Below are 19752 nucleotides of genomic sequence, written 5' to 3' on the forward strand. Positions count from 1 at the left end.
AGCCTGGCCTGCCCCTCCTCCCCTCCACCCCCAGCAGCCTGGCCTGTCCAAGAAGCCTTGTTGCTGGGCCTCCCAAGTAACGGGGCAGTGGGGAGCAGGGCTCACCCTGCCCCCTAAGGGCAGGGGGCATCCTGGTGCCAAGGCCCAGCCCTGACACCAGGGCGCCATCCTGGAGAGGAGGGGAGCTAGGCTTGGGGGGAAGGAGCCCCAGGAGGGAGGCATGCTAACATTCTTCAGCCTGCACCAAGAAGCTGTTTAGCAGAATTTCAGAAAGCTTATTAGAGCTGCCAGCCCTAGCCCCAGCCCCATCCTGGTCCCGGCCGGCCGCAGCAGCTGAAGAGCCCTCCCCAGTCTGGCTGGGGAGGGAGGGGAGAAGGAGAAGGAAGGGAAAAAACCAACAGTTGGCATTCACTCAGGCGGTGCTCACTCTCCATCCATCTCTCCTCCTGCCTCCCTCCTCCCACCCTGGCCAGCCGGCCAGCCCCCAAGGAAAGCCAAGCCTTCCTCCTTTTGTGCTACACCCTCTCCCTCCTCCTCCTCCTTTCCCCCTGCCCTCCCCCCAAGGGCCCTATAAATAGCCCCAGAAGGCGGGCTACTCTCCAGAGCACTTCTCAGGCTCCAAGGGCAAGGACGGGTGTGCCAACCAGCTGTGGCCACTAAGGCAGGGCAGGACAGGACAGAGCAAGACAGGTGGAGGTCAGGGTCACCATGGCCAGTGAGTTCAAGAAGAAGATTTTTTGGAGGGCAGTGGTGGCCGAGTTCCTGGCCATGATCCTCTTCGTGTTCATCAGCATTGGCTCAGCTCTGGGCTACAACTACCCACTTGAGGGCAACAAGACCTCTGGTGCCACCCAGGACAACGTGAAGGTCTCACTGGCCTTCGGCCTCAGCATCGCCACCCTGGCACAGAGTGTGGGCCACATCAGTGGTGCCCACCTCAACCCAGCTGTCACCCTGGGGCTCTTGCTCAGCTGCCAGATCAGCATCCTCCGAGCCCTCATGTACATCATTGCTCAGTCCGTGGGGGCCATTGTGGCCACAGCCATCCTGTCAGGCATCACCTCAAACCTCCCTGGCAACACCCTTGGGCTCAATGGGGTAAGTGGGGTCCCTATAGACTGGTAGAGAAGGGTGGGGCTGGACCGGTGCCCTGAAAGCTGAGGCTCACATTGGGGAGAGACTTGTCCAGAGGTATCACACGGTGGTTACACCATGACCCAGACCACAGCCCTCCTAGGGTGCTGTCCATAGCCCAGGCTCTTTCTTTAAGGGTGCAGGACATGCTAGCCACTCGGCCAGAGCCCTTCTCCCAGGACCTGGTCTTGAGGAAGGTGGACAATTGTAGGGCTTAGACGGCAAAGTGGGCTGGGTTGTTAGTTCCTTCCTCCACTTGTCTGGGACTCTTCAGTGGCTCAATGATACCCCCACCACCACCACAGGTGGCTCACTGGGAAAGTGGCCACAATCAGACACCGTGGTGGGGGGGACTTACTTCCCTGGTGCTGCTGAGCCCCTGGCCATAAAATGTCCACAATGCACACACCCACCCACACACAGAGACAGGAGGAGAAAAATACCATCTGGCCAAATTCGATCAAACAGCTGGGTATTTTGAAAACCATTAACCTGTCTGAACCCAGCCTTTTTTCCCTCCTATTTCAAACCTCTGTGCATTTGAGGGGTGGGGCAGGGGGGAGGCCAGAAAGATGCTGACCTTGGAATTGTCAGGTGTTGCCCCTCCCCCCACTTGTCACTTGGGTTTACTCTGTGCGAAGAGGTTCCAAACTCCTGCTTATTGCTTGAGAACTAGGTTCTGAACTGGAAGGAGAGGTGGGTTCAGATTTGGCGTAGGGATGTTCTGATGGGGAAGGGGCTAGGAAGGAGGACTGGAGTAGGTGCGCGCCTGCTGTGAGTGGAGCGTCGACCCCTGCTCCCCAGACTAAGAGGGATGATCCAGGCAGACGGCAGGTACGCACGTCTAGCCTTAAGGGGGCTCCGTCGGCGACTCCCGAACCGCCCCTCACATGTGGGGGACCAGGTTGGCAGCTGTGGAGAGGAATGCCCGCGAGGGCTGACTGGCGAGCTGAACCGCTCCACCGCTTCTCTCGCGGCGGCGGCGGGGGGGGGGGGGGGGGGGGCGGGGACAGTAGGAGAGGGGTGTCTCCAGCCCATTTGTACGAGACTTCTCCTTGGCTCCAGGCTTCCCCTGGGCCCCCCGGAGGGCAGTGGAGTGTGGCACACACAAGGCATGGCAGCCAACAAGCTGTCACTGAAATCCCATTACAGGGCCTGGCCCTCACCCAAGGGACGCCCGGGTCCGAGGATGACTCCCCGCCTCCTATAGGCATTCCTCGGAGGCCCTTCCCCAAAGCCCAGGTCCCTCCGGGATGGGAAGGGCGACCCCACAGGCTATTTGCATGCCTTGGGGTGCTTTCTGTCGAGGGGATCAGCCTGGGGTGGTCTTTAATGGACCAACGCCAAGCCAGCTAGCGATAGGAAATAACCAACTGTCTGTCCCCTCGGTCCTGTTTTCTTCTTAGGACATCAGGGTAGAGAGGGGGCAGACTCTTGAATGGCCTATCCCCCTGCCCCCATAGCCAAGCCATATCCCAGAAGACTGGCCAGGGTGGGGGGGCAGGGGAACAGGTCACAGGATGAGTCAGAAGTGATCTGTGGGGCAGATAGTCAGAAGGAATGGCCCAGGAACTAAGATGGTAGGAGGTCAGAGGCTGATAGAGCATGCCCCTCCTTTCATAGATGAGGGAACTGAGACCCAGAGAAGCAGTTACTTGTCCAGGCACAGGCTGCAAGCATATAAACCAGGGCATGACCTCCGGTCCCCTTTCTACTGTACCGTGATGCCCTAGGTAGGACAAGAGCCCAGAGAAGAAAGAGAGCAAGGGCTTTCCTGGGGGGGGGGGCAGCGCCAGGGGGGGGCTGGCTGAGCCAGTCAGTAGGGACCCCGGTGAGGCCAAGTCTGGGGCCCCTGGGGCCTGGAGCTGAAGCCCCAACATGGGCTGCTGGGATTTTGGGGGGCAGGGGAAGAGGCAGAGATTCTTCACTTAACAAGCTGGGGATGAGAGACGAATGTGCCACAGAATGTTTCCAGATTGTAACTGAGACAGGTGTGTGCGTGTGAGTGAGTGTGTAAGCTCTCTTGCTAAAGTCAGCCTCAAGAAGCCCTGGCCAGTGGCCAGCCGTGGGGGAACAAAGACAGACTGCAGGCTTGTTAATCAAACCCAGCAGGCACCCCTGGAGGCCGGCAATGATTAGCACTTCAGAGGTTTGGCCAACACCTCGTTGAGCCCAGTTATTAAGCAAACGGCCTCCTTTTGGCCCGGGCTTGAAGATTAGCTAGCCAAGGCCCCGTTAGCTGGAATTTGGACTTCAGCTGGAATGTGGGGTCCACTTCCAGACCAGAGGTAGGCCGCTGGAAAGTCTGGGTCATGTCATAATCAGGGGGCAAGTTATATGGCCAACCTGCCCTGGGGTTCTCTCTGAGCCTCAAGGCTAACAGACTCTGCTGCGTTCCACATCCCTGCCCCCAACCCCCAACCCCCCCATCACAGTGCTGTCATTAGGGATGTGACCAGTCAGCCCCTTTAACAAATGTGGAAACTGAGGCCCAGAGAGAAGACACTTGGCCGGGTCTCAAAGCCAAGTTCTCAGGCCCCGGGTCCCACCCTGGATAGTTCCACTTGGGTTGGATGGTGGAGTGAGGCCACTCCCCAGAAGACTAGGATGAGTGAGAATTAGGGCTAGGTGAGTCAGGGAAGCCAGGAAGGGGAGATAAGTGCCGTCCGTCATTCAGACAGCCTGTGGCTGGTGCTGAGGGAAGGTAGGGACAGAGGCAGGGATCTTCCTAGGGGTGTTAGGCCAGTGAGGCAAGCTTAGAGGGGCAGGAGAGAGAGGAGGCATGATTCTGCCCCAGTCAGGGTAGACACTAAAAGAGACATTTCTCTTCCCCCAAGCCATGGGGGTGGGCATTAAGCTCTCCGAGGAGGCCAGGAAAGAGGGTGGGGTAGGGTGGGGCGGGGCTGGTGGGCGGAGGGGAGACTTTATCTAGCACAGGGTTGTGGAAAGAGCGCCGAAAAAACCGACTGTGCTGCTTTGGGCAAATCTCTCTCCCTTCTCCCATGCCTTTAAAAAGAGGGAGCTGGACAGGGTGATCTCTCTGCTCGCTGTAGGCTTCCCGGAGCTAAGCTGAGCTAGGAGGGAGCAGGACCGTGCCTGGGGCTTATTCTAGGGACCCCAGCCCCTGTCCTCTCTTGGTGCAAGGGAAGGGGACTGGAAGGGACAGCCACCTCCAATGACACTTGGGCGTAAAGGCACCAAGGGGAAGAGCCAGGCTTCTCCGAGGGGAATGGGTCCCTTGCTGGGTCACATAGGCATCCCCCACCCTCTTCTGGCTCCCAGATGCACCCCTTCCCTGCATTTCCCTGAGATCTCAGATGGGTCAGAGGCTGTGGACACCCAAGGCAGCCCTCTGCAGGGTCTCCCATGCTGCTGAAAGCCCCCTGTCCAACTTGGGCTGCAGTCTCCTGGTTTCTCCCGGCGTCTCCAGCTGCCAACCCCAGAAGCCTGGGTGCTTTGGAGGCCAGGGCAGAAGGAGCTGCCAAATGATCAGTAACAGAGCCTGGGAGGGAGGAGGATTTTTCTAGTTGTCCTCCCTGTCAATGATTAGCTGGGCATTTGGAGGACTTGGAAGTCCAGCAGGTGAGGCCGGCTTAGCAGGGCCAGGGCCAGGGCAGGAGACTGTCTGGACTCGCTCCCAACTTCCAGGAGCTAAGGAAGGTTCTGGAAGAAAGGTCTTGGCACCAAATGGCTGGGGAATAGGGAGCAAACGTGAAGGGAGAGGGAGAGCAGTGGAGCTTGTCTGGGGAAGACCTTGATAACCACCTCCCCACCTGCGCTGCTGAGGGAGCTATTACATGGACTCTGCCTGGCTCATAAACGCTGGTTAACTGGCTGCCTGACCCAATCGCTCTAGCTAGTGCACTGCCCCCTGCCTTTGGTCACAGCCTTCTGCTTGCCTACCCTGACATCTATCTCATCCCTCCTCCTTAAAGCCCCTTAGCAAAGAGGGTACAAAGAGAGGCAAGCTCAACTTTGTAGCTGGAGGGGAAAGACCCACCCCCCCCCCAGAAGAATGGAGAAGACTTGGGGCAGTGGCCAGGACAGGGCTAGGGTTCCCCAGGCAAGGCTCAGCTTCCCAGATACCTGGGCTTCCTCTTCCTCCTACTATTGGACCCTAAGGGAGAGGCAGTGTGGCAGGGGAAGAAGGCCCTGCTTCCCCCAGGTCCCTGGGTCCCCTGCCTGTGAAGGGAGCCTCCGTGTCTCAGCAGCAGGTGGGAGGCAGTCACTCCATTTCTCAACCTGCCTGGGATGCCCCGCCCCCCATCTCCACCTCCTGGAGTTCTTCCCCGGCTTTATTTAAAATTGCACTTCTTACAGGAAGCCTTCCTGATTTCCCTTCTGGCCAGGGCCTTCCCTCTGTTGACTCTCTCCCAGGGGGCCTGTTGGCAGCTTGTTTGTACACAGCTGTTTGCATGTTGCCTCCCCTATGGGACTGAAAGCTCTCTGAGGGCAGGGGGACTGATTTGACTATCCTCGGCACTTACTTAATGCACTGACTAGCACATAGTAGGCACTTCATAAATGCTTGTTTACTGATACACCAAATGCCTCTCTAGACAGTCCTGCAGAAAGGTCATGTCATTGCTGGAATCCTTGCCAGATCTAAATTTCCAAGCCTACGGTTCTGATCAATTAATCAGTCTGCTGATTGGGTGACCAGGATCGAGAGGCTCTTCCTGTGGGTCTGGGACACAAAGGAGCGGAGCGGTAGGAGCCTTGAGGCAATGTCTGAGGCAGCTGCTGACAGTCCTAATGGCAGCTGATATTTCTACGTACTAGCCACTGTGCAATTTGCTTTACAAATAGGATCTCATTTGATCTTGTTATTACGATTCCCATTTTACACATGAAGAAACTGAGGCACACAGCAGTGCCATGTCCAGGGCCACACAGCTATGAAGAGTCTGAGGCTAGATTTGAACTCAGGGCTTCCTGAATCCAGGCTTAGTGCTCTAGGCACTGCGGCGCCCCCTAGCACCTAATCAGGGAGAGGACAGTGTCTCTGGAATCAGAGGACTCCCCTAGGGTCAGACTCTGCTTCTGACACTTAGCCCCAGCTGCCCTGTCTCCCCCAGCATTGGTCCCCTCCGATGTGAGCCAAGGGGACTGCTCTCGGTGGCCCTAGGTCCCTCCCGACTCTCCCTGGGTGGGAGCTCTGGCTTGGACTCTTAGGGGCACTCATAGTCAGCTTCATTGGCCTGAGCCTCAGTGGTCTCATCTGTAGAACAGGGAGGAGAATCCTGAGCCCACTGTAAGGTGGGTTGGCATGGGTGTGGCCTGAACAGCTCCCCAGGCGGTGTGTGCGGGGTTGCCCCGCCTGGCTCCAGCGGCTGCATCCTTTTCCCCTAGAAGGACCCTCCTGTGGCCTTGCCTTGGCTCCCTCCTCCCAAACTGGAGGAAGGCATCTGAGAAATTCATTCCCTGATCACTGGGGGCCTCCTGACCCAACAATGGAAAAACACCAAGGTTAGCTGCAGACCTGGGTTGGAATCCAGGCTCTGCTGGATGCTCCCTGCTCGACTTGGAACAAGGCACTTCCCTCCTGGGGCCTCAGTTTTGCCATCTGTAAAATAAGGTTGGCTGACCTCTAGGCCCATGATCCTTCCATTCATCCTGGTCTGAGTGAGATCGCTTTTACAAGTATCAGGGAGTGGGCCACTCAGGGAGTGTTGAGAGCTGGCTCAGGGAGCCTGAGGCCTCCCTGGAAAGATCATCCCTGGGTCTCTGGGAGCCTGGGATCCTTCCACAAGGTGCTGTGTGACTTCTCACAAAGCCTTTGGGTCACAGAACGTGGACTTTTCTGCTGTTACAAATATGTTTGCAAAAAAGCGATTGGAATCGAGTCCCCGGGTTGCCTCCATTGCCTGCTTACTTTGTGACCCATGGGGAGACTCTGCCCAGCCAGGTTCTCCAGGTGTCAGGCTCCTCTTGGAGAGGGAGCCCATTGGAGCCAGAAGAACCTGGGTAGGTGTGGGCAGGGATGAGGAGGTGGGGCAGCTTAGCACTGACAAGCACCTTCAGTTGTTGGAGGATGGTCCCCATCCCCACCAGAGCCCCGTCTGCCCCTCAAGCACTGGGCTGGAGATTTCCAGAAAAATGACAGAAGGAAGCGTAGGCAGTGGTTTGAGTGAGTCAGGAGGTGGGGGCACTTTCTCCCCAATGAGTCATGGAGGAGCCAACGCCCCGGCAGGGGTGGCGGCTGGGGGCCACATGCCATATATCTGGACTGCGGCCTCTGCCCAACCAGCAAGGTCCACTCTAGCTCTATGGACCCAACTCCAGTTGGGGTCAAGGGCAGACAAGCCAGCTTCTAAGGTGCTTCTCCTCTGAAGCTCATGATCCTTCCATCTGTCCTGGTCTGGGTAAGATCCATTTTAAAATGAATCACAATCCCTCCACTGTGACCTCCCTAGGCCTCTCTCTGTGCCCCTGGCTTCTCTGGCTGCCTTTCACTTCACCCGAGATGGTGGAATTAGGTCTTCTCTGAGAATCAGCTTCTTTATCTACCGAGCCTCCAGTGGAGTATTCCCTTGACTTCTCTCATAGGGTTGTTTTAAGGGGATGTCTCTTTGGAAAACAGTGCAAGGCAGGGTGTGAGTGTGTGTGTGTGTGTGTGTGTGTGTGTGTGTGTGTGTGTGTGTGTGTGATGGGGCTGGTTGGCTGGCTGAGCAGCTGTTGACCCTCTGTTTCATGGAGGGCACCACAGGGAGATTTGAGGCCCAGAAGGTTTGTAGCCAACCAGATCCGGGGTTGAGCACCCATCTCCTGGAGGGCAACTCCAGACACACAGTCTGCAGGACTGGGTGGTGGCCAGAGCCATGGGGAAGGCAGGAGTCAAGGCCCACTGGAGCTGGACGTGCATGGCCAGGGCTGCTGGTGCCTTCCAAGAACGTGGGCACAGACCTGGGGCTGTGATTCAAGACAGACTTCCCCTGGAGCCAGCAGACCCTGTCCAAGGCTTGCTCTCCTGGAAGGCATGCTGCATGCCCAGCTGGGGTTTGCTTTCCAGGGGCCCAGGGCTGGCAGAGGCTGAGGCCACCAGAGCAATTGGCTGCAGCAGTCCCAGAACTGGGTGGGTAAAGAAGGGAAGAGGCAAAGAAGTGTGAGCCAACCACCTTCCTTACCCTTCTCCTCTCTGGCCCTGAGGTGACCCAGGAGCCCTTCAGTGATTGGTCCAGGGCTTGTGACCCGTGACAGTAATGATGGGAGAGGAGAGAAGAGGGGAGAAGAGAAAGGAAGAGGAGAGGAGAAGAGAGGGGAAGAGAGGAGAGGGGAGGAGAGGGGAGAGGAGAGGAGAGGAGAGGAGAGGGGAGGAGAAGAGAAAGGAAGAAGAGAAGAGGGGAGGGGAGAGAGGAAGGGAGGATAAGAGGGGGAAGGGAAGAGAAGGGGAGGAGAGGAGGGAAAGCTGGGTCTCAGACCCATCTGAGTAGACTAACCTTGAAGGAGTCAGAGGCTGGGGAAGTGTGGGCCCCTGGGAGGGGGGAGGATGGCTCCACATTTTTTCCATCATAAATGAGCCTTTACCACAAAATGTGGTCTGTTCCTCATTTTTTCCCCATCTGTTTCTGATTGGAAACACTAATTACATATCGCAGACTCTCAGAGCCCAAACACAGCCAGTGTCCAAGGCAACAGCAGCCCCTCCCAGGCAGGCAGACCCCCCCACACACACACCCCATGCCCAAGGCCAGCCTCCGCCTGGCCAGGGAGAGGGGAGGCTGGACCCACTGCCCCCTGACTGCCTTCACCAGACTGGAGTCTCTTGTTTCTTCCTGTCAGGGTTTGAAGTATCAGAGGATCATGGAATCTTAGATCTGGAGCTGGGGACTGGCCAAGCAGTTCATCTAGTTCAATGCCTTTTTACAGATAGGGAAACTGAGGCTTAGGAAAGTGCCGTGACTTCCCAAGGCCAGGAGGGAGTCAGTCGACAAGCAGTGATTAGGCGCCTACTGTGCGCTAAGTGTTGAGCATACACAGAAAACTAAAATATAGTCCCTGCCCTCTAGGAGCTTCCAGCAGGCATCCCTGGAGATGTTCTGGAAGACCCGAGGTCTCCCCTGGAGATGCTGCAGAAAGTATCATTACATGGCCCTGGGACAGCATGCCCATGCCTGCTGGAGTCCAGTCTCCAGAGAGGAGGGGGCTGGGAGAGGTAAAAGAGGAGAATGTAGGGAAGGGGCGGGGGTTGGTTGGGGGTAGAACACAGGGCCAGACTCACATCCCCCCACCTGCATTTGATAGACAACACATGGGTGCCCAATGCATTCAATGACCACTGTTACACATACATTCACATACTTAGACACATGTTATACATACACACAGATACAGCAGCATAAGGCATGCACGCAGATGACACACAGACTCCTAACTCAGGCATGGTCTGACTCTCCTGGGCCGTGGGGACCTGGCTGGTAATGGCCACCCCAGTCCCTTCCCAGCAGCTGTTTCTGGGCTCCCAGGGAGAAAGTTGGCCCCTGTGCATGAGGAGGCCCTCCATGCCCTGCCTCCTGCCTTCCCTGCCTGGCCTGCCCACCCCGCACATGTCCCAAGGCAGAGTTAGGAGGATGGCCAGTGTGACCCAGAGCTGGGTCCTTGCCCCCTCAGCCCCTTGGGGGGAGGCAAGGACCCCCAGCATTCGGCCACCCATAGTTACCAAGCACCCACTGCCAAGCAGTTCCCACCTCCCTGGAAATTCAGGAGTTTGACCTGGGCATCTCCTCTGTTCTTCGAAGGTGGAGCCTCCCAGGGTTTGGGATTGCCCTGTCTTCTCATGCTCTGGGAAAGCCGGGCCCCAGGGCCAACATTTGTCCTACCCTCTGAGTACTGAGGAAAATATTAGCACCTCAAAATGGTGCAAAGAACCAGGGCTGATGCCAGCCTCCTCTGGGTTCACACCTGGGAACATTTCACTCCCCTTCTGCCCAGAAGTAGCAAGATTCCCAGCCTCCATGCAGTCCTTCCTCTGTGGAACCTCAGGAGGTGACCACTTCCATGTCTCTGTTTCCTCATCTCTCACCTAGGGATAAATAGTATCTGCCCCAACAATCTCATGTGAGATCATTAATGTTGTTATTAATTAATGTTGCTGTAAACTTGAGGACCAAGTAAGGACCCACCTTTGGTAGGTCTTGGACAAAGCAGCAGGGAACAAGTGTCTCATCCTTATTGTTCCCTGGAGCACAGAAGCCTTAAAACCAGCTGGGATCACAGGTGTAGAAGCAGCCCTGGGCTGGGAAGGGGTTTGCTCAGACTTGAGTCTGTGGGGTGAGGGCCAGCTGAAACTTGTTTGCCGGTGGATGGGCACCCTAGAGGGATGCTTGAGGTCAAAGTGCCCTGGCAGATCACCCCCACTGTGGTCAGAGTGGGCTCCAAAGAGTGCCCCACTAATCACCTGGGTGCTCCAGTTCTCGGGCATTCTTTGGACCAGTGGTGCTGTTGGCGCAGACAATGGGGTACTGGGTAGGTCGCTTTCATTTGTAGCACTAGACCCCAAGTTGCAGACTGCCAATCAAGCAGCAGGCCTCTCCCTGAACCCATTGTTGGAGGTGTGTCTGGTGCTCCCTGCCCTACCCCAGCCCCACATACCTGGAATCATGGTCCTGACTTCCCACACGCAGCCCTTAATCTCAGCATTACTAGTCATGAAAATGAAACCTGGGATCCAGGGCTATTCCTCGAGGCATTATCCGGATGTGGCCGCTCTGCAGATTTGCCCCAACCTTGAGGAGGCTCGCTCCTTCCCACACCTGTTCTGGCCAAATTCACCCCTTTGTAGCAGAGGCACTATCTGAATGTCCTCTTACCAAAAGGACCCAGACACTGCTGGCAGCAGCCCTGCCCACTTTTCCCCATGAATTCTCCCCAACAGAGAAGAGGGAAGTGCACCTTGGGAGGTCTTCTACTGTTGCCCCCAGCAAGAATTTCCCCAACCACGGAGCTCAAGGGAGGCTTCCTGGAGGAGGGGGCAATGGGCTTTAAGAATACGTCCGAATTCAATGCGCTAAGACGCAGGGGATGGAGAGGCAGCCCAGCTGGACATGCCAGTGGGACATCGGTCCAGGAGGAAGCTACAGAAGCACAGCCGGGCTAGAACCCGAGAAAGGGCGACTTGTACTGGTGGTAGCTGAAGCCTTGGGACTAAAGGGCCATTAGTGAGCCTCTGAGCCCAGAGGAAGGAGACTGGGCAGCAGGGAGAACCGAGGCCGTATTATTTCCAACTAGGGCCAATGGCCTGAGTGGTATCAAGGGACAGAGAGGCTCCAGGCTGGCTGATGGCCATTTCTGGGGAAAGAGAATGGAAAGGAGGAGGAGGAGGAGGCAGAAAGCCGTCCCCCCAGGAATTAAACCAGGGAAATAGCAAAGCAAGCACAGGTGGGGCGGGACTACATTCTGGGACACACCCACTGAAGGACCGTTAAGGGCTCCCTATCTCTACTCTGTCAAGCCCGGGGCCGCAGCAGGCCCCGCCTCTGCTCGGAGCTACTTTCCCTCCTCCGGCTCCTTCTCTTTCAGCCCTACCTGTCCCAGGGGTGAAGGTCCGCTGGCTGCTGGGTGAGGGAGTCTGGGCCAAAGCACAGGCAGAGACAGAGGCCTGAGAGAGGGGCTTGGGCCCAGCCCCAGAGGAGGAAGGCAAAGCCTGTCCCATCCTGGGGTCTGATGAATGACAGGGATGTGAGTCATGGCCGCCCAACAAAGAGGGGAAGAGAATTGTTTGGGAAGGTGACTCTAAAAGAGGCGGCTAGGTGACCCGTCCCAGAGACCCTGCTCAGAGCCCAGAAAACAACTAGCTCCTCATCCGAGGAAAGCCTAGCAGTGTGGCGGCATTCGGGGGCAGGGGGTGGGGGCGCTGAATTGTCCTCTTGCCCCGGAGAGCCGAGGCAGAGTAGGCATCGGGGTGGGCTGCTTCTGCGACCACCCGAGAGCAGGCAATGGGAGCGCCATCCAAGCTGTTTAGATGGTGGACAGGTCCTCCTTCCGCCACAACCTTGCCTCCCCATTCCAGGTCGGGCTGGCTACTCCGCTCTGTTTCCACACTTGTCTCTAGGAATGGACCCGGCCTGGGCCAGAATCGAGCTCTGGCTGGGAGGGGTCCCGCCTTGCCACAGGGGAACGGCCCTAATGAGCTCAGGGCAGCTAGACTTTCCTCCTGCTTTCCATGATTCATGTTTCTAAAAGTAACCAGGACAGAGTGAGTGCCAGCCAGACTCCATTTCCTATATGGCTTACAGTGAGACAGACCAGGGAGACAAAAGAGATAGAGATAGAAGAAGAAATCACAGAGAAGAGAGAGAGACAGAGAGAAGAAAAGCAAAGACAGAAACAAAAAATGAGGGACCATGGAGAAGAGACAGAGAAAGAGAGCAGAGACAGAGATGGAGGAGAGACAGAGAGATGGAAGAGACAGTGCTGGAGAAGGTAAGAGGCAGGTGTCAGCGGCCCTGGAGCCTCTGGAAATGCGTTGGAGTGCGGACAGCTCCCTGGCCAGAGACCAGGCTTCAGGTGGCATCCTCTGCATCTCTGCTTGGCCCCTCCCACCCCTTTCCTTTGCAGACTGATCCACCCCACAGATGGCTTCTGAGCTGTCCCCACCCAGATGAGCTCAGCCTCTTCTCTCCCTCTGGGCTCCTGGGCTCCTCTGCTGGCTCCAGATACCCCTTCCACTCCCCTGCCTCAGACGCCAGTTTTATCAGAAGCGATGTGCATTTGGCTCTGGACACGGCCCCTCCCTCCAGCCTGCTGCTGGGCTGTTCAGGCCTCTCCCCAGCCACCCTAGGACTCTTCCAGATCCCATTTGGGGTTTTCTTAGCAGACGCTGGAGTGGTTTGACATTTCCTTCTCCAGCTCATTTTACAGACAAGAAACTGAGGCAAACAGGGTTAAGTGACTTGCCCAGAGTCACACAACAAGGAAGAGTCTGAGGCCAGATCTAAACTCAGGAAGTTGAGTCTTCCTGACCCAGGCTTAGCACTCTATCCACTGTGGCAATCCTTAGCTGCCCAATCCAAGGATGAGCCAGCCCCAAGGTCACAGTAAAGCCATTGATAGAGGAGAGGCCTAGAATGTGGGGCCTCTAGCTTCCCTCCAGCAGGGCCAGGTGAGGGGCTCAGTCAGGAGACACCCATGGTTCTGGTCTTTCACGCTCCCTTCTCCTTCACCAAAGCCTCACCAGAACACAAAGGGCTGGTGTTCCAGCCCTGGCTGTTCCCAAGCCTGTGATGGGCCGTGAGCATGACGTGGGTTACAACTGAGACGAAGCAAGTGGGCTCCAGCCTGGTCAGTCTCACTGGCAAAAACATTTCCGAAGCAAGTCTTTTGTGCCAAAGCCTGGGCTCAGTGCTGGGAGAGCCCCAAAGTTGAGCTCACACATGGCCTCTCTTCTCATGGAGCCAGAGTCTAGTCCAGGGCTATGGCATGAAGCCAGGAGCTAGGGTGGAGGGCCAGGGGGAGGGCACTGTCCTCTGGGAGGCTTCTTCCCTGCCCAGGGCTATGGCAGGGATGACATCAAAGAGCATCTAAGTGTGTGAGGGTGAGTGGCAAAGGTCCAGTTTTGTGAGGTCTGAGGGGGAGCAGGCAGGGCAGGTGGAGGCCCATAGCAGGCTTCCTGGAAGAGGTTGCTTTCGAAGGATGGGTAAGATGTTCCCCAGGCAGAGAAGGGAGAGGGATCTCCAGGCCTGGGGACCAGCACGGGATGAGGTACAGAGGAGGGAACCTATCCTGTATCCCCTAAGCAGTGTTTTGGAGTACTGGAGCTTCCAAGTTGGGAAAGGAGGTGAATAGTGGCCAACAGAAATAGTCAAGTCAGGAGGGATAGGTCCAGGTGGGGAAAGAGAATCAGCTTGGTCCAGACCAAGGTACCCGCAGATAAGCGCTTAGAGGTGCCCTGGAGATACAGGCCGGGAGCTCGGGAAAGAGGTCAAGGCTAGAAATTCAGAGACAGGGATGGCCCCACTCAGGTGGGAGTCCTGCCTCAGGCCAAGAGAGGGGGACACCAGAAACCAGACACCCTCAGCTGTGAGGAGGAGGAGGACTGTGGAACATTTTGGCACTTGGTGGTTAACGAGTCATTGGAGAGAGAAGTTTCCGTGGAGTGACAAGCAGCAAGGCCAGAAGGCAGGAGTCCAAGGACAGAGTGGGTGGTACGAAGTGCAGCATCGTTGTCGCAGACATCTTTTTTAAGAAGAGAATTAGAATGGGGAAACCTCTTAGTGGTCAGTGGGACCAATGCCCTCTGGCAGAAGTGGGAATGGAGGCTCAGAGGCAGGAAGCATTTTGCCCCAGGTCTCAGGACAGGCATCCTCTCATGAAGCAGGAGGCCAGACCAGAGGCCTGAGGGATGGGGGCAAGGTCGAGGCACCCAGGCTGATGCTGACATGAAGCCAGGAGCTAGGGTGAGGGGCCAAGGGGAGGGCCCTGCCCTATGGGAGGCTTCTTCCCTGCCCATGACACCCTGCAGCCTGGCGGAGGGGGAAGGGGTGGGGGTCATGGTGGGGGTCCCTCATGGTGGGGGTCAAGGCTGGACTAAATGGTTCTGGGGCAGCCCTGGGGAGCTTTAGGAGAATATAGGATAGCAATGGGTTGGGGGGGAGTTCCAAGAGGACTATGGGAAACAGGTTTCCTCAGCTTCAGGTCCCACTCATTAGGTGGTTCTGCCTTGTCTTCTCTCCCTGACAGCTTGCCAAGGGAGTCAATTCAGGCCAGGGACTAGGCATTGAGATCATTGGCACCCTGCAGCTGGTGCTGTGTGTACTGGCCACCACGGACCGCAGGCGCCATGACATCACAGGCTCGGCTCCATTGGCGATTGGCCTCTCTGTTGCTCTGGGCCACCTCCTCGCGGTAAGCTGGTGGTAGGGGCACCCAGGTGAAGAATGGGCCAGGGGTCACCAGATAGTCATGGCCCCAGACCCAGAGGGTGAAGGGACAGGGTTTGAAATGTCCTAAGGACCCCCAAGACCTGGGTGAGTCCTGCTCTGGAAGGCAGCTCCGCAAAGCCAAGAGACAAGTACATGCTTGTAGGTCATGGGGTCCCTGAGCAGCCCCAAGTCGGGGAGCATCCAGGCCCCACGTTCTTTCTCCTAGTCCCTCTATTTCCCTCCTTCTCTCTCCATCTTCCTCATTGCCATCTCTCCATCTCCACGTCTTTCTACTTCTCTCTTGGGTTCATTCTCTCTCTCTCTTTCTCTTTCTCTCTGTCTTTCTGTCACTCTCTCTCCCTCCCTCCCTCTCTCATCACTCTCTCTCTCTCCCTCCCTTCTCCCTCTCTTGTCTCTCTCTCTCTCTCTCTCTCTCTCTCTCTCTCTCCATACATACATACATACATACATATATATATATATACATTATATATATATATATCTGTCTCTCTGTCTCTCTCCTTTTCTCTTGATCTTTCTCTCTCTGTCTTTCTGTCACTCTCTCTCCCTACCTCTCTCTCTCTCTCTCTCTCTCTCTCTCTCTCTCTATATATATATATATATATATATATGTGTGTGTGTGTGTGTGTGTGTGTGTGTGTGTGTGTGTGTGTGTATCTATGTCTCTCTGTCTCTCTTTCTCTGTATCTATATATCTCTCTGTCTCTGTCTCTCTCTCTCTCTATATATATATATCTGTCTCTCTCTGTGTCTCTCTGTCTGTCTGTCTGTCTCTCTCTCTCTCTCTCTCTCTCTCTCTCTGTGTCTCCTCCCTCTGCCTTTCCCTGTATCCCCCACTCCTATCCCTCATGTACAATCTCTGACACACAGATTGATTACACCGGTTGTGGCATCAATCCTGCCCGCTCCTTTGGCTCGGCGGTTATAGCCAACAACTTCGAGCACCATTGGGTGAGTGTGTGGAGTCCAGGCCTCACTCTGTTGGGGAGGGGGATGGACAGGCTTCTTGGATGACCATGAGCAAGAAGAAGGAGGAGAGGGGGGCCTTCAAGGGCTAGAAGAGGTGGCGGGGGGGCGGTCTTCTGGAGAGCTGGGCTGCACTTGGGCATTGGGGTACAGAGAGAGGCCTCCCTGTGGATTGTGCCAGGCCCTGAGGTGGTGGGGGGACATGCCTTCTCACCCTGAGTGTCCTTGGGCAAATCACTTTTGGTCTCTGGGCCTCAGTGTCCTGGTCTGAGAAATGGGATTAACAGCCCATTTGGGGCAGCTGCTCTCTCTGAAGCTTTCCTCCTCCTCTTCCAGATTTTCTGGGTGGGGCCCTTCATCGGGGGTGCCCTGGCTGCGCTCATCTATGACTTCATCCTGGCCCCACGCAGCAGCGAGCTCACGGACCGCATGAAGGTCTGGAGCAGCGGGCAGGTGGAGGAGTATGACCTGGATCCCGAGGACATAAACTCCAGGGTGGAGATGAAGCCCAAATAGAGGGAGCCTCTTCGAAGTGGGGGAAGGGGGCTTGCAAGGCAGGCGGGAGGGGGGCGAGGGCGGGGTCTGGGGGAAGATGTAACTCTATGTTATAGACTCTACAAGCCAGCTGCCTCAGAGACATCCTGGTGCCCCCTCCCCGGGTGCCTGGGGTGTCTCAGCATCTTTCTTTCTCTTTCCTTGTCTCCTGTTTCTCGAGCTGGATGCCTGGGGTCCACATGTTGATGTTTGTTTCCCCAAGCCTGGGACACAAGAGAGGGAAGGGAACACCTCACAGCAGCCCCCCTGAGGGCCCTGGACTGAGGTTTGGAAGGGTATTCTATCGGTAGGGCTTGGAGGTATGTGTCTACACCACATGATGTGAGGGGAACCTGCAAAGCCTTCTGGTCCCACTTGTCTCCCCCGTGTGGCCACCTGCTCCAAATCCTACCTTTTGAAGGGTCTCAGATTCCCCATCTGTGAAATGGGTCTACCGGACAAGCTGCCCTCCAAATCATGTTCTAGCAGGGATGACAGGAGTTTGTGATCATGGAGAGTGTAGATTTGAGGAGAGCTCAGGGCCGGAAATGGAGCCGTCATCCTGAGGCTTTGGGAGGAGGATGCCCCGCCCCTCCCCTCCCTCGCCACGGTCCTTGAGGCCTTCGACTAAGCCCTCGTCAAATTATCTCGTCTAAGCATGATTGTTTTCTTAAATTGCATGGATAATTTCTTCCCCTTGAAGTACGCTGATAAAGCGGGGGCTAGCTGACTTTATTTTGCCAGTGTAGACCGGACCATCTGCCCACTGAGGATGTGGGTGGCCTGAGGCACCAACTCTGCCCAGGCCCAGGGCAGGCCTGAATGACCTTACCCAAACCCCCGTGCCCATCTGTTTGCTGGGAGCTGGTCCGGGTCCCACCAACATTCCAGCAGGGTCTACACAGCCCAAAGAGACAGGGAACTCCGTCGGTGTAGACAGTGGCCCAGAGAGAGAGAAGCTGGGGCCCCTAGTGGGAGCGATGCCCTGGACCTTCTCCTTCCCTTGCCTCCATGCCTGCCCTCTCTGCAAGCAGCCAAGCCTCTACATCCCCAGGCATCCAGAAAGAGCTGGAGACACTCAGTCCAGGACCCAGGGGTGCAGCAGCACCCCAGCCACCACACTCTTTCTTTGCTGCTATGCACTTTTCACATATATACCACAGGGGTGATCCTGCCCATTGGACACATGAGGCCATTGAGACCAGGTTCCCAGGGAGTTCAGGGCAGGCAGGGACTAGAACCCGAGGTTCCTGACTCTCTCAGGATGAAGCAACTGTCTATACCCCAGGTGCCCCCAGGCCCTGGGCATAGAGAAAGAGCATTCTGAATGTCCCTACCGCCCCCCCCCCAAGTCGTGCCTGGGTCAGGAGCTTCCTGGTCACAGGGCTGGGGGCAGAACCAGTGCCTTATGGCCTATCCCCCTCTCTTCCTCACATCTAGTCCTTGGGCCTCTGTCTCTGCCTATGTGGCAACTACTACCACCTTGGGACTGGAATCACATGAACAAATAAAGGTGTATGAATATGGAATACCCACAGCCTCCTGGCTTTTGTCCAGCACACCCCCGCCAAAGGGGAGACTGAGGCAGCCTATAATGTGCCCTCCGCCTCCCCTCCTCTGTCATTTCCTCTGGGGCTCCAGCACTGGCTGGTCTTCATGGGGGTGGGAAAGTCCAGAGTTAGCCCATTGCCTCTGAGGGCCTGGGATTCCTCCCTTCCTCCCCTCCTCCCTATCTCCACTCCTCTCCCCGTTTCCCCTGCTATCACTGAAACTCCAGTGGGTAGGGCTGTCTCAGAAGGTAGTGAGTTCCCTGTCCCTGGAGATCTCCAAGGGAAGCTGAATGATCACTTATAATGAATGGATGCTGGTGAGGGGATTCCTGATCGGGTCCCTGTTGGACTGGCTGCCACTGGAGCTCCTTCCATCTCCGAGCTTTTGTGATTCTGTGAACCTGGGGTCCAACGAGGCAAGAACTTGGGGAGGGGGATCAGGGAACGACAGGAGGAATGTTTAAACAAGGAAGCTCCAAGGGGACCTGGGGAGGATGTACCCCTCCCCCACAGCTCTCCAGCCTGCAGGCCACAGCCTGGTCTGGAGAGAGAAACACCCCGGAGGGGGTGGGGGTGTTGCAGTGAGCTCAGGGCCTTGTTTAGGCTCACACACCTAGAGAGTGTCTGAAGGGGACTCAGCCCAAGTTTTCCCAGGTCCTCAGTCCTCCACCCATGAGGCCCTGGTCATCTGGGCCAGCCTACCCCACCGCCCCCAGCAGGATTTCCCTCTGCAGTCTCCATGACAGGTCATCCCTCCCCTGCTCAAATACATCCAGGGACTGGAAGACGCTCCCTCAACAAGCCACAGGGTCACAAATTCAGAAAAGGGAAGGTTGAACCTTGTCCAATGCCTTCATTTTACCCTTGAGGAATCAGAATCCAAAGGTAGTGAAATCACTTGTCCAATGTGACCCGGAAAGTAAAAGGCAGACCCAGGATTTGAACCCAGGTCTGCTCATTCCGCTGGGTAGCACACATGTCCCATCCCATTGCTGCAGGACCTAATGGTTAGGGAGCTCTGCCCTACTTACCCCTCATTCTGGCCTTCAAGGTCCAAGAGAACAAGTCTCAGCCCACTGCCACCTGTCAGTTGGGGGGAGCAGAAGGCACCAGTCACACTCCCCTCCTGCCTAAATTAAATCCCTTCTTTTCTAGGCTTTAGCTCTCTTCAGGGTGACACCTCCCTTTGGGCTCTGGATAGTCCAGATGGTCAATGTCCTTCCCAATGTGGCCACAGCCCTAGGGTGGGGGGGCCCTTCCCAGTACAGAGAACCACACCCCTCTCCTGTAAGCACCCTGGGGACCCTGGCAGCTTTGGGATCCTCAGTATAGATGCTCTATCCAAGACTGGACCAGCTGTCCTCTACCCTTCTATCAGCCCTGCTGGAATATTTAAAATCCAACAACCAGGCTGGCAATAGAGGCCTCCCAGAGGTGACATTTCTGTCCACCTATGAAGGCCGGATGATTCCTAAGAGCCTTTCCAATCAATCAACAGGCTTCTATTAAGCATCTAGTGTGAGCCAGTCACTGGGGATGCCCAGACCAAAACAAAATAATCCCTATCTTCAAGGAGCACACAATCTAGGCACCAGAGGCAGCATGTGCCTATATAAGGATATATAAAACATACTGAGTGTGGGGAGGTCACTAGCAGCTGGGGAACCAGGAAGGGCTTCATGTGTTAG

General features: G+C 56.2%; 1 protein-coding gene across 1 annotated transcript; it reads left to right on the plus strand.

Annotated features, from left to right (window-relative positions):
• Positions 1-214: 214 nt before the first annotated feature.
• On the plus strand, positions 215-18045 carry AQP1 (aquaporin 1 (Colton blood group)). Its single transcript, XM_036739478.1, has 4 exons — positions 215-1098; positions 14812-14976; positions 15885-15965; positions 16317-18045. The coding sequence occupies exons 1-4, from the start codon at positions 709-711 to the stop codon at positions 16494-16496; spliced, it is 816 nt and encodes a 271-aa protein (XP_036595373.1). The 5' UTR covers positions 215-708; the 3' UTR covers positions 16497-18045.
• Positions 18046-19752: the final 1707 nt, after the last annotated feature.

This window comes from Trichosurus vulpecula, chromosome 9 (assembly GCF_011100635.1).
Source record: "Trichosurus vulpecula isolate mTriVul1 chromosome 9, mTriVul1.pri, whole genome shotgun sequence".
Classification (NCBI taxonomy): domain Eukaryota; kingdom Metazoa; phylum Chordata; class Mammalia; order Diprotodontia; family Phalangeridae; genus Trichosurus; species Trichosurus vulpecula.

Excerpts from the sequence above, each read along its gene's own strand:
- AQP1 (XM_036739478.1), top strand. The coding sequence starts at position 709 with ATGGCCAGTGAGTTCAAGAAGAAGATTTTTTGGAGGGCAGTGGTGGCC. Across the intron at positions 1,099-14,811 it reads ACACCCTTGGGCTCAATGGG|CTTGCCAAGGGAGTCAATTC; the intron begins GTAAGTGGGGTC and ends TCTCCCTGACAG. Across the intron at positions 15,966-16,316 it reads ACAACTTCGAGCACCATTGG|ATTTTCTGGGTGGGGCCCTT; the intron begins GTGAGTGTGTGG and ends CTCCTCTTCCAG.